Raw genomic sequence first — 15,345 nt, forward strand, 5'->3', positions numbered from 1 at the left:
TCACACAATTCATGTTCAGATGTCATTGAACATGTAATTGTTTCTACATTTCACATTATGCTGTGCTTTCAGATTGTACTATAAATCTTTTGTGACCATGACGGTTATTTCGGAATGTTGCTAACGCTGATTTATGCTCATTCATGTTACTTTAATTTGAACATACTATTTCCAAAGCAGCCACTTAATGCAGCTGGTACTTAGGCATGAATATCCCATAAGTTAAAAATTTTTACATTTCAATTACCACGGCTTTACAGGAAGTGGAGCATTTTCCAGTAGATTAAGTTGTAATCACAAAGGGGCTTTTCTAGTTGTTTGGGTGATATTTTTTTTTTTTTTAAATATATTAAATCATTTGTATTTGTGGGATGTCTTCCTTCCAGTAAGGTATGCATTAACAGGTTTGTGTCCATCTTTGAAAGGTGAAGAACCCATCAAGATAATACGAAAAACGAGAAAGGTGTTGGTTCAGTATGTTACCCACATTACCAAATGACTTATGGTTTTCAAACCTTATTTTCCTCTAAATGTATTTTGATAATTTTCCTGAAAGGAGGTGTGAATTCCGTGCGCAGTGAATGAAGTTTTATTTTAACCCATTAACAATAACTCAGCATGAACATATTACAACTTGGATGTTCTTTTGAGAAAGCAGGCTGTTGGTTTATTTCTGGCATTTAAGTATTACCCAAGTTAATTTTTCCCCTGACAAATATATAACTAAAATGTTTAAACTTGTTTTAGGCTGCAATTCATGGATCTCGTTTTAAAGGACAAGAGTTAAAGTTGGCATGGAACAAACCTGTTGCTAGTATGTCAGCTGCTGAAACAGAAGAAGCTGAACCTGATGAAGAAGAAGTAAGCTTGTTTTTTCTTTTTTTCTTTCATTTTTTAAGTTGAAATACTATAGCATTTTCAAAATCAAATGATCTGTTGATTCATACTTCTATTTTTGAATCTAACTCCTGTTTTGAATTAAGAAAGTGCATTTATCTACAAATGCATCTTGTTTTCTAAGCTGTTGAAAGTTCAGGTACTTTACTTTTCCTTGTAGAAATGTTTCATTTCTTACACACAAAAAAACTCTAGAGGATATATCTAGAAAATGGAAGGGGTGAGTTTGAATTTGCATGAGAGAGATTAAGAATTTTTTCCAAAACATGAGTTCTTATATAACCTACACTAGGCACTTATTTCTTAGATAATAAAAATTCAGAATCTAATTTAACTCATTACGCTCAAAATACCGATGTTTGTGAATTCTGGAAAAATATATGTCACTTGGGGAAAAAGTCAATAATCTACTTCAGTTCAGGAAGTGCAGGTTGGACGTGTGCACAGTGATAGGGACTGAGAGCTGGCTGGGTGGCAGAGCTCAGAGGGTTGTGATCAGCGGTGCAGAGTCTAGAGGGTTTCCACAGGGTCCAGTGCTGTTCATCCTGTTCATCAGTGACCTGGATGAAGAGACTGAGTGCACCCTCAGCAAGTTTGTTGGTGATACCAAACTGGGGTGAAGGGCTGATACACCAGAAGGTGAGACCTGAACAGGCTGGAGGACTGGGCAGAGAAGAACCTGATTAAATTCAGCAGTGGCAAGTGTAGAGTCCTGCACCTGTGGGGGAATAACCCCAGGCACCAGTACAGGCTAGGGGTTGACAGGTTGGAAAGCAGCTTTGTGGAGAAGAACCTGGGAGTTCTAGTTGACAGTAGGTTGACCATGAGTCAACAAGGTGCCCAAGGTGCCCTTGTGGCCAAGAAGACCAACTGTATCCTGGAGTGAGGCCACATCTGAAGTACTGCATCCAGTTCTGGGCCCCTCAGTTTAAGAAGGATAAGGAATTACTGAAGGGAATCCAGCGGCAGGCTGCAAAGATGGTTAGAGGTGTGGAGCATCTGTCTTAATGGGGAGAGGCTGAGAGAGCTGGGTCTGTTCAGCCTGGAGAAGAGAAGGCTGAGAGGGAATCTTATCAATGCTTATAAATATCTCAAGGGAGGATGACAAGAGGATGCCATCAGTTAACTGTGTATGCATAATTGCTGTAAAATAGCTGAAGTACACCTTGACTTACTCAGTGATAGCATTTTGTCTGTATATTTTTCCTGTACCTTGGCAGGTCTGCCATAGTAGCAGCTTCACAAGGTTGTTTTGATATAACCAAAATTGGTTATTCTTTTTACACTTCCTAGTATTCACTTTCTGTGTTTGTTTTGTTTTGTTTTCTGAAGAAAGCCAGTTTGGCTATTCACATTCTGTCTCCAAAAATGCTAATTTCTTTTTATCATGTCAGCCTAAAAAACAGGTAGGCTACCTCCACCACTATGTATTCATATTAGGCATTTGTGCATTCTAAGTATCATTTGTCTTGTATATGCAAACCTCAAGCACTGTCAGTAATGAGCTGTGAGTGAATAAGAGGCTACACTAGATAATCTTCAGAGCATAAATTGATGGCCTCATCTAAAACTTTCCAGATTGTCAGAACTTAAGTAAAAAGGGAAAGTAACTTTCTTTTTAAGGAATAACTTCATTACTGGAATGTGTACCTTTGTTGTGGACATTTGTTTTTAGTGACCATTTATTTTTCTAACCCTTTTCTTGAGATCTGATTTTATCTTTAACTGTTTGTCTCTGGACTGTTTCTGCAGTCATTCCTCAGCAAATTATTCTTGTGGAAAATGCATAGAATTTGATCTTGGATCAAAAACTCTAGCAGTTCATTGCTTTTGTATGCTTGCTGAAATCTTTGCAATACCAAACGTGTAGTACAAGAATACTAGTTTACCTATATTTTTGTTAATAGTATTGCTGGATTCTTACTTGGCCCAGTGTTTACAGATATTTTTTTAATGTAACATGATTGATGTACTTGCCTCTGACCTTTTTCCATTTTCAAAACAAGCCCAATATATGTATCTCTCGTATCTTCTTTCTGTAATGAGATTGGATTTTATTTGAATTTACTACATCTGAATTAGTCCTAAACTTCAACAAAATTATTTACATGAGAGATTTTATTCAATAAACCTTGAGAAATTTTGCATTTAAATGTCATTCTCTTCTGTGAGCTTTGTATTGCTTCTACCATATGATTAAGTTAGTATTTGAAGTATAATGTTATGATCCCTGGATGAGTTCAAGAATTTGTGTTCACGCGCTGAAGTTCAACCAGTTGCATAAAATAATTTTTACATAGTTTTATTGTTCCATATATGGTACTCACGGAGGATTAGATTGGGGATGGGATAAGTTCCTACAGTAAGTGGTCTGAATTTCATATATTCTCTTTACATGTAAAGTGTCTTGAGTTTCTGTAAGCCTACAATTAATCATGGTGCGTATTTAACTTATTTCATGGTATCTATTTTAAATACAAAAAAAGTTTCCTTCATTTGTACATGTCTGCCATTTTAATTCAGCTAAGGAATGCTGGGCCAAAGAGGGATAGCTGACTTAAGAATTGAGTGAAACTAAACACCTTGATGTTTGGGACAGAAGAGGGAGAAAAAAGGGAGATAGATCAATTCAGCAGAGTGACGTTTTTAATAATGAAACAGGGCTCCTAATACGTTTATGAAAAAATTAGGACTTGAATGCTATAGAAAATCTCTGGTGAGTAGCCACTTAATTATGAAAGCACCTAATCTCCCTAGATGCCTTAATGTTCTACACCTGGGTGCCTAATAAAAGAGTTGGCTCTGCTAACTCAACAACCGATGTCTAGGAAGAGTATAGGATTTGTAAGTAGAGATAGACTTTTAATCTTCAGCAGGTTACAGTTCAGGGTCCTGTTGAGTCAGAGGTATGGAAACTTTGTAGTTGAAAGCACTTAATATGCATTTGTCTGGTTTCTTTGGAATCTGAATAGCATCTATAATGTCCTGCAACAGGGCAAGGGGGCATGGGCTTAAACTCTGTCAGGGGAAATTTAGGCTGGATATTAGAAAGAAATTCTTTACAGAGAGAGTGGTCAGGCATTGGAACGGCTTGCCCAGGGAGGTGGTGGACTCGCCGTCCCTGGAGGTTTTTAAACTCAGATTGGACATGGCACTTAGTGCCATGATCTAATAAACGGACTGAAGTTGGACCAAGGGTTGGACTCGATCTCTGAGGTCTTTTCCAGCCCAGTCGATTCTGTGATTCTGTTACTGTTAAACTATGTCTAGCAGGGATAAGTAACTTTATATTGGACCTGCCACCTGCATGTTTAATTTTTATGTTCTCCTGCTTTTGCATCAAAAAAAACCAACCATCATTCCCTCTTCACTTTCTCTGGGACACTTAATATAAACGACCTACTGTCATACTTCCCCTCAGTTACTTTCTCTTCAGGCCAGAGAATCCAAGTCCCTACAGTTGTTCCCCAAATGGAAGTTGTTTTGGGCTTTTTAATCATCCCTACTGCCAGTTTACCTTGTGCACCTTGAAGGTCTCCATTGTTTGCTGCCCAGGACTCCTTCTTTTTGGCAGCAATGACATATTTTAGCCTGCTGGACATCTAAACACTAGGGGAAGAGGCTGAGACCTCGAAAAGCTTCTGTGCTTTAGTCTGGCTTAGAGTACCCAAGGTCAGTTGTTGACAGAGCTGCTTTTTAAAATGCTCTTTCCATAGCCAGAAGTAATGGAGATAGTTTTTCCCTCTTGTAAAACAGCCTACTGAAAAGAGAGGAAGCTTAGTTCTAGGCTTTTTTCAGCCTGGAGCCTCATATCTCGCCAGTAGGCACCCTAACTTCACTAATCAATCTTTGCACCTCCTGTAGAATTTGGAAATTCTGTGGAAGACAACCTCCCTACAATTACTGGGACCGGAAGAATAAGCCATGACTGTTACTGAAAGGCTGGGAGACTTAGCTGGGGAAAGACATCCTTGTGCTGTAGTCCTTTCAATTTAACTTGTACAGAAATTGCTGTGATAGTTGGAATCATCAAAAAAGTTCTGAGGTAGAGGATAGTTTATCTATACCCTCATGTTTATATGTAGACAAAAGTTAAAACAAATCACTGTTTATTTTTTTTTTCTTCTTTTAACTTTGCCTCTCTGAAGCCTGTAACTGTCAACCTTAAATGTTCAGGGTTTTGTGATGTGTACTGAATGTTTTGTGTATGTTGTTACTGAAAGCAACTGAAAATACAGAATTATATTTTGTCTGAATTTCTGTAAATCGCTGTCTCCCTGTCCCAGTCTTTTAAATCTTGATATCGGTTTTAAGCTTGATTAAGCTGTCAAAATCAAAATGTGTTAGATTCAACGTTTCAGTGCTGTGGCACAGGTAGATTAAACTCTTGAATGAAAACAGGCCTAGTTATTCTCAATGTGGAAAAACTGGCATTAATTTTCAGAGTAACATCTTAAGTTTCATGGGAACATTGCAGCTTGGGCATGAATGATACGCTGAAGAATCAGAACAGCTATTTTAGTATGAGGTGCAAATGTCCTGGTCATTTTGAAGTCCACAGAAGAGGTTTCATTTGCCATTTCTTAATACATGTATATAATACATATACACACAGCTTTTTTTGGAAGCATTACTGTGTACCTATTAAAAATATATCTGTTCTTTATTAAAACACAAGGATCAGAGATCTGTGTTTTGCCTTTTGATCTTTAACATTTTCTGACCTGAGTATCATGTTTTGTTCTTAAAGTTTCAGGAGGAATCTTTGGTGGATGACTCGCTGCTTCAGGATGATGATGAAGAGGAGGAAGATAATGAATCTCGTTCATGGAGAAGATGATTCAACCAACTGATCAGTGACAGTGCTAGAACTGCACTTGTGTTGCATTAGTATTACCTAATGTACTTCTGCATCTTTGTATTTGTTTCGTGATGAAGTTGGATTCGGATATAGACTAAAAAGCAGCTGGTCGGTTATACATTTTGAGAGATTGATATTTGAGTTACATTTCAGTAAATGATTGCTAAAGACATCATACTAGGAACATATGCAATGTTTTTATTACATAGTTCTACAGAAAGTTACAGAATTCTTTGGGTTCTTTGTAATTTACCGAATTGGTCAAACACAAATGACCAAAAGTTGTTATAACATAGATAATTTTTGTTCTATTCCAGATACGGAATGAAAATTTGCATTTAAAATCTTTGTGAATGTTTTCTGAAATGAATAGATAACAGTACTAAACTGAAGTCTCTAAAGTTATGTATTCAAAATATTGCATAGTAGTATGCTTAGGCTTTACTATGTACTAGCCTTTTGTTGGATTTGTGTACGTATTTTACCTATGGGTTTTAATGATAAAGTGTATGACTGCTTTGCATATAAGTCCTTATGACTTCAAGATGTTAAAAAATAAAGAAATGGAATGGTCTTCAAAAAAAAAAAAAAGAAAAAAAAAAGAAAAAAAAAAGCAATAACCAAAAGGCAAAGGCAATGGTCCTTTGCAATGGAAAAAAAAAAAAGAGAGAGAAAAAAAAAAAAGAAAAAAAAAAGAAAAAAAAGACCGTTCCAAATGGCAAACCCCACCCCCATATTCACAAAAGGAGCTCTAATCACTATCGCTTATACTACAATAGTATTTAATATAAAAACATCTCAATATTTAATTTACGTTAACACACAGCTGTACTCTCTCACATAAAAGCTTTTGGATGGCTTCTGAATTTTAAACTGATTTAAGTCAAATGGTAAATAGCAGGATAATATTCCAACAATAAGGAATTTATTCTGAATTCCCGCACTGTGCAACTGTAGAAGAAAATTTGATCCCACAAAAATATATGCAGTACTGAAAAGTAATTTAGAAAAATACATAAGGTCAAATAGAATATTTGGTAGATATCATTCTAAAAACTAACTACCCACACTAGTGCATTTTTTTTAATTTCTATCTTTCTATCATTACATTTCTCTATTTCAAAAGTAGCAGATACTAAGTTCAAACTATAGTGTATGTTCATCATTTAAAAATGGACGTACATGAAGTGTTGGTAGATTTCCTATTCCACAGAAGTACCTTAATTGGCTCTTTCTAACAGGGCATTCTGCTATGTGAAGTCTGAAGTTTCTCTTAGGAAGAGGAACTGCCTTGGTCCTTTGCACTAAAGGACCTCTCTCACCAGAAATGTGCAAGGCATAATACTTCACTTGTCAGTGTATTTTCTTTAGTCTGTGGTTTTGGGATTTTTTGAGGAGGAGGTGAGGGAGAACTTCTGTAAGTCATGTCCCTGCCCCTTAAAAAAAAAAAAAAACAACAACAAAAAATAGGAATGGAGGAAAGTAGAAATAATAGTAGTAATAGTATTGCAGAGAAAAGAGCTCCAGGTGTAGAATTTTTGTTCTGTGCTTTTCAGTTATTTGAGGGGTTTTGGGGACCTAGATCCTGTTTGGATTTTTTTTACTTTTTGTTTTTCCCTACATCCCTGTGCATATGCATACCTTGTTGCAAAAATATGCACTTAAAATTTTTGTATAGTCTTAGTTTCATATTGAAATTTCACAATTGACTGCCATGCTTGTTACAGTAAGTTCTAAATCTTGCCATAAGGAATTGTGTTTGGGAAATGGATTTCCTTTCACAGTGAAGTTCAGGCAAAATAAAATGTTTTAAGAACCTTTTTATTTAATGCTCTGAATGAGCTGTTTCTAGTTCACTGAATTAAATACAAGCCTTCCTACTTTTCCTTTTTAATAATTTAGTACATCTGAAGGGTGCCAGATTGACAGTCTGGGAGGTGGAAGTTTTCTTTGTGTTGTGTTACAGAACAGGTGCAGCACAAGAACAGGCTGCGGATGCTGCCTCCAGGTGGTCGCGTGGCATCCTGTGTCTGGTGCTCAAACGTGCCTCGTCACTGCGGTCAATCAACACAAGCTAATGACAACTATTAGTGTGTTCTTTCCATGATCACTACATATGAATCATCTGAAATTGCCATGTCGTGTAATTTTAAATTTCGTATTGCAGGTTTTCCTGCTTGTATTGAATTCAGCCTGTTAATGCATCCGTGCAAGATTCATTTATTAATAACTGTTTGCACTGTGGGCTACCTGTAGGAGGAAGAAATCCTTTAAAATTCTTTTTACCACCTTCCTCCCCAAACTTTCATCAGTGCAAGGTGTTGAGGGGAATTCTTACTGGTGTGTATTTTATCTCCTGCTGTTACCTTGTGACACTGAATGACTGAAAACCACCTGCATCAGAATGGCTTGGTTTACTCTCACTTTAAAAAACAAACCCAAATGCTTGTTTCAGTCAAAACTAATCTGTGATTGTGTGCCATTCAGCATAAGAGAATGGTGTCCCAGCTGCGGTTAAATGGATTCTGTATGTATTTCTGTCATTATCAAATGATTTTCTTGATTTGATCGCTTCTTGGCTTGCTCTTTCCTTGTATTCCTTGTCTAGCTCTGCTCTCCCTTTTTTTGTTACTACCCGATCTAACTCTTTTAATTTCAGTTCACTCAAATCTTATTAGCGACGCCTTCAGTGAAATCTCTTGTCACCTGGAGCAGCATCCTTCCTTGCTTGAATCTGCAAACCAAGCATCCTGCTGACTTGCATTCCCTCTTTACTTGGTTCATCCTTCTGAATGCATTCCCAAGCATTCCTCCACTGTGATTAGCTAAATAATTGTATTTTTTTAACAGTTCTGCAAATGGATTTTCTTAGTCTGAAACAAGGAGAGTGAGGTTAACTTGGTTTTCCCTGGACAGCTTAAAAAGGTAAACGTTTAAGCAGGTATTTTCTTTTCCAGCTAGATGCTAAAGGGCTTGAGTAAGATGTGATCTGACATAGAGTTCAGCAACAATATTGTAGTAAACCACGTTTATTTGAACTACGAAACATTTCAAGTAATGTGAATCAGAAATTCAGACTATATTAGAGTCCATCTACAAAATAGTAAAGTAACAAGAATACTTCTTTAAAGCATTACTTATGGCCCATGCTATTTGTATTTTTTCTTCTCTTAAAACTCACTTATTTCAAATCAGCAAATTCATAGGTGAACACAAGTTATTTATTGGTAAAACACAAAGTTACAGGATTTATTTTGCGACAAAGTTTAAGCAGGTCTGTTTCTTAAATAGAAAAAGCACCCATTGAAAAGTATTTATATAATTTCAGAAACTTAAATTAGGTTTCTGTTCTAAAACACACTCTGAAAACAGTCTTTATTCCTTAGCTAGAAAAACAGTCAAAACCACTGTCAAGGTAACTTAGGTATCTGAGAACAGTGTAGCATGATTGTACCTAATTAAAAACATCCGATTTTATTGTTGACCATCTACTCTGAAGAGGTCCCCAAACTGTCTAATTCTAGTCAGCTCTTGGATAACTTTTAAGAACTATACCTTTATTTGAGGTATTTTATGGTGGAATGCATAATTTGTCAGTTGTCTCATGAGCATTAAAAAAGCACAAAAAGACGCACAAGAATTTGGCTTGGCTCAAAGAAGATCTTTATTTTTTCTTTCTTTCTTTCACCTGTCACACAATACTGTTGTACCAATACATAAAGTGACTTTAAGGGGCTAGAATAGGTCTTCAAGGAAGTACCTCATTTGCCGTAATTCAGCATTGTTTTAATGTTGCAACTAAAAAAGATACTGTCAGATTCAATCCTGTATCACTTACCTTTTCTTATAATTAGCAAATTAAGTTGCAATTAAGATTAGAACAACTGGAACAATAGCAGGAATTAAGAGAGGTTTGTTTCTTTGTCATCCTGTTCTGAGTGGAGCTGTTTTTTGCCGTGCTGTATAGCACTTGATTACTTTCAAGTCAGACAAAATGGAAGTTCTTGATTGAAATAAAACAAATAATTCTTTTTCAGTTGAGCCAGTATTGTTGTAAACTGATCCTTGGTGAAAAAGAACTCTTAGTTTTTGTGGGCTCATGTAGACCTTCATAAACATGTTAGTGTGCTTGTCACACAGTTGTCTAAATACTGTAATTTTCTAAAATAATTTTCATTTTTTAATATGTGTTTGCATGTTTTATTCTGAACTGTGTTTCAAATATGTAGACATCTAAAATACTTGCAACAAAAATAGACTTTGGTGATTTCAGTCTTCTATTTCAATTCTCTTTAGATCTAATTGGAATGCTAATAAGGATTTCAAGAACATACTGCACAAAAAATTTATTTTTTTCCTAATGGATCATTATTTGTAAAATCTTTCTGTATGTATTAACAGCTTATCTGAATGTTGGTGCTTTATTCTTTGTCCATGTGAGTGAAGGTTATTATTTTTTTTTCTTCTTACATTAGGCTTGTAATCCTGCGACCAGTTGATGTCTTTGAAAATCATCTCATCTGACCCTGTGGTATTTTATAATAATTTTGATGTTACACTTTGACTTCCTGAATTCCAAGATCCTTCCTGCTGCGTTAGCACAACAGAATAATTCAGTTTCTCACCTTTCTTTGGCCAAGGCTGGAATACCACATTCAGCAAATCTGCCTGTGCTAGTTGATGAGCTGGATTTTAGTATTTCCCTGTCAGCAACTGGGAGAAAAAAAATTTGAGGCATGTACGCTTCAAAATCCATTTTTCTGAGAAACATCTGTAGATGTATTTTTTTTCATTTTGACCTTTTGAATGCAGAGAGGATAAAATTGTCTTTCTTCCCTTTTTATGCTGTTTTACTCTTCTGTGTTGAAGTTTCACGTAAGATTTTTGCATAGTAATTTAATGGGCAAATATTTTCTTAAAAAAGTCTGAGCTTTTTATATCATCTAGCATATACTTTTATTTTAAAAGGAAGGAAAAGAAAACAATCAAACTGATATTTACAGTTTCTCCTGACAATTTATGGAGATAATTTGAAATCAGAGATGTTTACAGGCCTCAAAACTCAAACGGTGCAGATGACCATTTTCAGTTGCTAAAGAATGACTTCTTAGGCTTTCTGTTCTTTTAAATGCAAAGGAAAAAGGAAACACTAACTTCTCCAAAATGTTTTCGCAATGATCTGCAGCTAGACAGAAAATTTCTTGGCTCTAAGGCATACTAACTTTTCTTTCTATACAATAATTTGCCCTCTAGGGAAATGAGAAAAGTTTCTTAGGTTCTAAAGGTCATAATTTATTCTTCATCTTATATGGAATTTTGTGCAACAAGTAAGTTTGAGCCAAAATGTTTCCGCCTTGTAGAGAAAACAAAGACTTCACAAAAATGTGTGTTGATCTATGCATGTAAAAATCTGTTCTTTTGCCAAAATCATGTGCATGTCGCTAATGCATATATGGTGTAGGTGAGATTTGCAGAAGCACAGAAATGCCTTTAGGGTACAAGAACTCTGATTTTCAGAGCTTCACAGCTCTGCAGGACTCTGCTGCATAAAAGCTGAGAGAAGTGTCTTTTCCATTAAAGTACCGTGGTTTTAACATGAAGAAATGTTCTTCCTCACATTTGCAGACTCTGCTTTCTCTGCTTAAAAAAACAGTCAGTTCTGATTTTGTGGATTTTTTTTTCAGATGCAGCCCTGTATTTTCTCTTTCGAATGCTAGAGGGCACTATGGCTACACAAGTGAAACACAATAACTGGAAGTAATTTGCTCCCATTTCAACACTTCTATGATATTTTTCCTGTTTCAGTTCTCATACTAATATTTGCATTTCTTGCAGAAACCTGTATATATCTCTACCGTGTCAGCAGAAATTCTATTTGTGTGAACTGAAACAAAGTATCTCTCTTTGGATTTAGGTACCTATGATAAAACATGACTCCAGGTGTTTAAATCTGAATAAAATAGAAGAACTGTGTTGCGAGAGGCATATATCCATCTCCTGTTCTGGGAGTTGAATTAGTTTTTTATGGATTCCAGTTGAAGTTATAGAAAACTTTGGGTACCTACATTTGTTTCTCAAAGCTTTCCATAAAAATTAATCATTTAAGCATGTTGTTTATGCTCTAGAATAAGGGGATATTCAGTGAATGGAAAGCTAAAACATTGCTGGATAGTGGGGGAGAGAAGGGGAGCAGAAATGGCAAATGATATTACATTTTTATATAAATCACAAAATAAATCACTAGCCTAACATGGTGTGAAGAAATTTCCCTACTGTAACCAGTTATCTTTGTTTTATGGTAGACTCATGTTAAATGTATCAATGAATTACTGCTGTGGCTCTACCAGCTGGTGCAGTGTAACTACATGAAACAATTTTTCAACTCCGATATGGAATCGTTGCTTATCCTCGTACCTCTGATGTGCTGCCTGTTACTGGCTTGCCCGAGCACATCGGGAAGCTGCTGGTAGCCCATGGGTCTTTGCACTTCGAACTCTGAATGTGCAGTGTCCATGCACACAAGTCACATTTAGGCCAACAACATGCAGGATGCACATGGCTTGTTCTGCGTTGTTTTCTTTTCAGTCAGCAGTGTAATATCAGAAAGCACTGAGGTATCACATATTTTTTATCTAACCCACAAATTCAGGTATATGGAGATCATGATATACTCTCTTTTTTTCTTGCAAGACGGCAGCTGTATTGTCACCTGTGGACAGACATCATAAAATGCTGAAGAACTTCCAACAAGTCAGTATTTTTCAGTTCACTTAAAGATGCAAACCCTACATGGCAGAAGTGATTATGAGAATTTCATGTTCAAAAAATTCTTTGGTTTTTTTGGTCACAATTTTCTGTTTGTATTCAGATCTGATAGATGATTAACATCTACCCAGTGCTGCTCTCAGAGAGGTATTAGATAATTGTTAAAATTATATATCCCCCGTGTGCTCTTTCTACCAATTTGGTAGCAAATGAAAGAGACATACTATCTTCATATATGTTTTGATACAATTTTAATGTTAGTTTTCCATCTACATTCTCCATGGTAATACTTGACCTTAGAAAAACACAGAAGAATGGTAGGATACTATTTATTTTTACAGTCTTAACCTTTCTCATTACTGCTGTTTTCAAAACTCCCCCATAGACCATACCATCCTTCATGTATATAATACAAAACAATTGTGTAAGATTAAATAGAATTGCAAGTTTTATCAAGAACACAATAATAGAAATATCCAGTAAACAGAAAGTGAGCAGATTTAGAAAATTTTGCTGCAGTAGAGAGTTGTGCGGTACAAATGTTCACAAAGATAGATTTTCTATACCTGAGTAATTGAAATCTTGTCCGTCTTTCAAACAAATTCTTACAATGAAGGGAAATGTTACCTGCTCATATCTGAAAACTTTGCTTTAGTGCGTTACTCCAGCAATTGAATGGACCTGAATGTGGAACCATAACTGCTTATCTACTGGAACACCTTTTAAAGGGGTTAATCTTTGTACAGAGAGAATAGAAGAACTTCTTTTGTAGCTATATCCAGGAGTAACTATACAGTATCTTTTGGGGAAAAAAAAATCTGTCTACTTTTAAAATACTAAGTTAAAAACTGATGAATATTTGCTTCCAATATTCAAGTATCTGAACACTGGGAGTCCTACAAGCTACTTCTGCTGGATTTTTTTCTGATGCAGTGAAATTTCATCATCTAGTTTGCAAAACTACCTTTTGGAATCGGAGAAAGGCATTTTCTGATTTTAGAGCTTGGAATTCTTTGTTCCCAGAAGCAAAATCCTGTACATAGCGTATTTAGATGTATTATTGTGATGTACCCAGATTTATGTGTGGGAGTATTCTGCTACTGAAGAATCTGAGATTACAGAGCAAAGAGCAACAGCAGGAGCCTTCATGGTGGATGAAGCTGAGAGATGGTTAACAAACAAAGTTCTGATCAGCAGACTTGCTGCCTGACCTGAATTACAAAACACTTTTTCTGTTAGAAATTATGTAAGGATCTTTGCGGTATAGCACAATGAAACTGAGCCGTTTTTCTGTCTATAAATAGTGAAAAATTAAGGAACATAAGTCACCATTAGACCTTGTTAACTTTTAACAAGTTAATGCTGTCTGTTTTTGCAATTTTGTATTGGTGAACTTACCATAACATTATTTGTATGTCTTCACTAAATTTATGTTTTGATAACTTTATATTAAAAGAATTTAAAATTTATTAGCTTCTTCTGTTTCTGTGTTGAAGTATCTCTAAACATCCTTTCAAGTGAGTTTAAAGTAAGTCCTATTTCTTTTCCATCCTCATTTAATGTAATGCTTCCTGTACTGAAAGTAGCGATGTGTTTGCTCTAGTACTGTCTCTCCGCTGCAAATTTACTATATATTGAATTTTTTTAAGACAGCTTGCCAGAAAAACACTGAAGAAATAGCTTTGTATTAGGGGAATAAATTATAGGAACCAGAATGTGAAATAATAAAAAGATTCACCAGTAACATTCACTACACTGCATTTTTGAAGATGGCACTGTATCACGCTACAGTAGATAAGCTTTTGTTAAACTTTTAAAGTAATTTGAATAGGTAATTACTAGTATTTTAGTAGTCCAAAGCACGATTGATGGCAGCTTGATTGGCTGTAGCAGTTAGTAAAGTTCACATTTTATGACCTCCTTAAAAATATTAATTTAGAAGCTTATGAATTTCTCTCTGGAGTCACCCTGAATTAACAAATACTGAGCTAGCTTTTAGCTTTTGAATCTTGATGTTAAATAATTTCTGCCTACTACTGAACTTTATAGTGTTTTTCAAGAACTCATTTTCTAGATAGAGCGGGAGTAACTCTTCCATGGCCAGAGCTAAGTTGCACAAAATGTTTTGGGTTTTTTCAGTGTTATTATTTTTTATACAAATGTATGACAGCATTAAAGATTACCCTGGCTGGTCACTCGTGCCCATCCTTTGTGTTTGACAGAGCAGTTATTTGTGTGATAATCACAGGATGTTTGGGATTGGAAGGGACCTCAAAAGATCATCTAGTCCAATCCTCCTGCTGGAGCAGGAACACCTAGATGAGGTTACACAGGAATGTGTCCAGGCGGGTTTTGAATGTCTCCAGAGAAGGAGACTCCACAACCTCCCTGGGCAGCCTGTTCCAGTGCTCTGTCATCCTCACTGAGAAGTTTCTTCTCATATTTAAGTGGAACCTCTTGTGTTCCAGTTTGAACCCATTACCCCTTGTCCTATCATTGGTTGTCACTGAGAAGAGCCTGGCTCCATCCTCGTGACACTCACCCTTTATATATTTGTAAACATTAATGTGGTCACCCCTCAGTCTCCTCTTCTCCAAGCTAAAGGGACCCACCTCCCTCAGCCTTTCAGTGCAGTAACTGAGGAGCTATGCTTTTAAAAATAGGGTAGTCCAACTGAATTACCTTTCTATTCTACTTCACCAGGTGGCTGAAAATACAGTGTTGGGGGATGCTGGGGCAGGACTGAGGAGCTGGGATCAGCCGAGCTCTTCACCTCACATGTCTGGTTCAACCTGAGCTACTTCCATTGGAAACACCAGCAC

General features: G+C 36.2%; 1 protein-coding gene across 8 annotated transcripts in view; it reads left to right on the forward strand.

Moving 5' to 3' along the window:
* Positions 1 to 13,992, forward strand: part of RBM26 (RNA binding motif protein 26) — a 64,864-nt gene extending 50,872 nt beyond the window's left edge. For 6 of the 8 annotated variants that reach the window (XM_080363982.1, XM_080363983.1, XM_080363981.1 and 3 more), the window contains 2 exons: positions 748 to 861; positions 5,648 to 10,213. In XM_080363982.1, the coding sequence (XP_080220108.1) occupies positions 748 to 861; positions 5,648 to 5,737 (204 nt within the window). In that variant the 3' untranslated portion in view covers positions 5,738 to 10,213. Of the gene's footprint in view, positions 1 to 747; positions 862 to 5,647; positions 10,214 to 10,233 lie in introns of those variants that run through there. The other 2 variants (XR_013923611.1, XM_080363984.1) reach the window with 2 other exon arrangements.
* The last annotated feature ends 1,353 nt before the right edge of the window (positions 13,993 to 15,345 follow it).

This window comes from Nesoenas mayeri (genome assembly GCF_963082525.1).
Source record: "Nesoenas mayeri genome assembly, chromosome: 1".
Lineage (NCBI taxonomy): Eukaryota > Metazoa > Chordata > Aves > Columbiformes > Columbidae > Nesoenas > Nesoenas mayeri.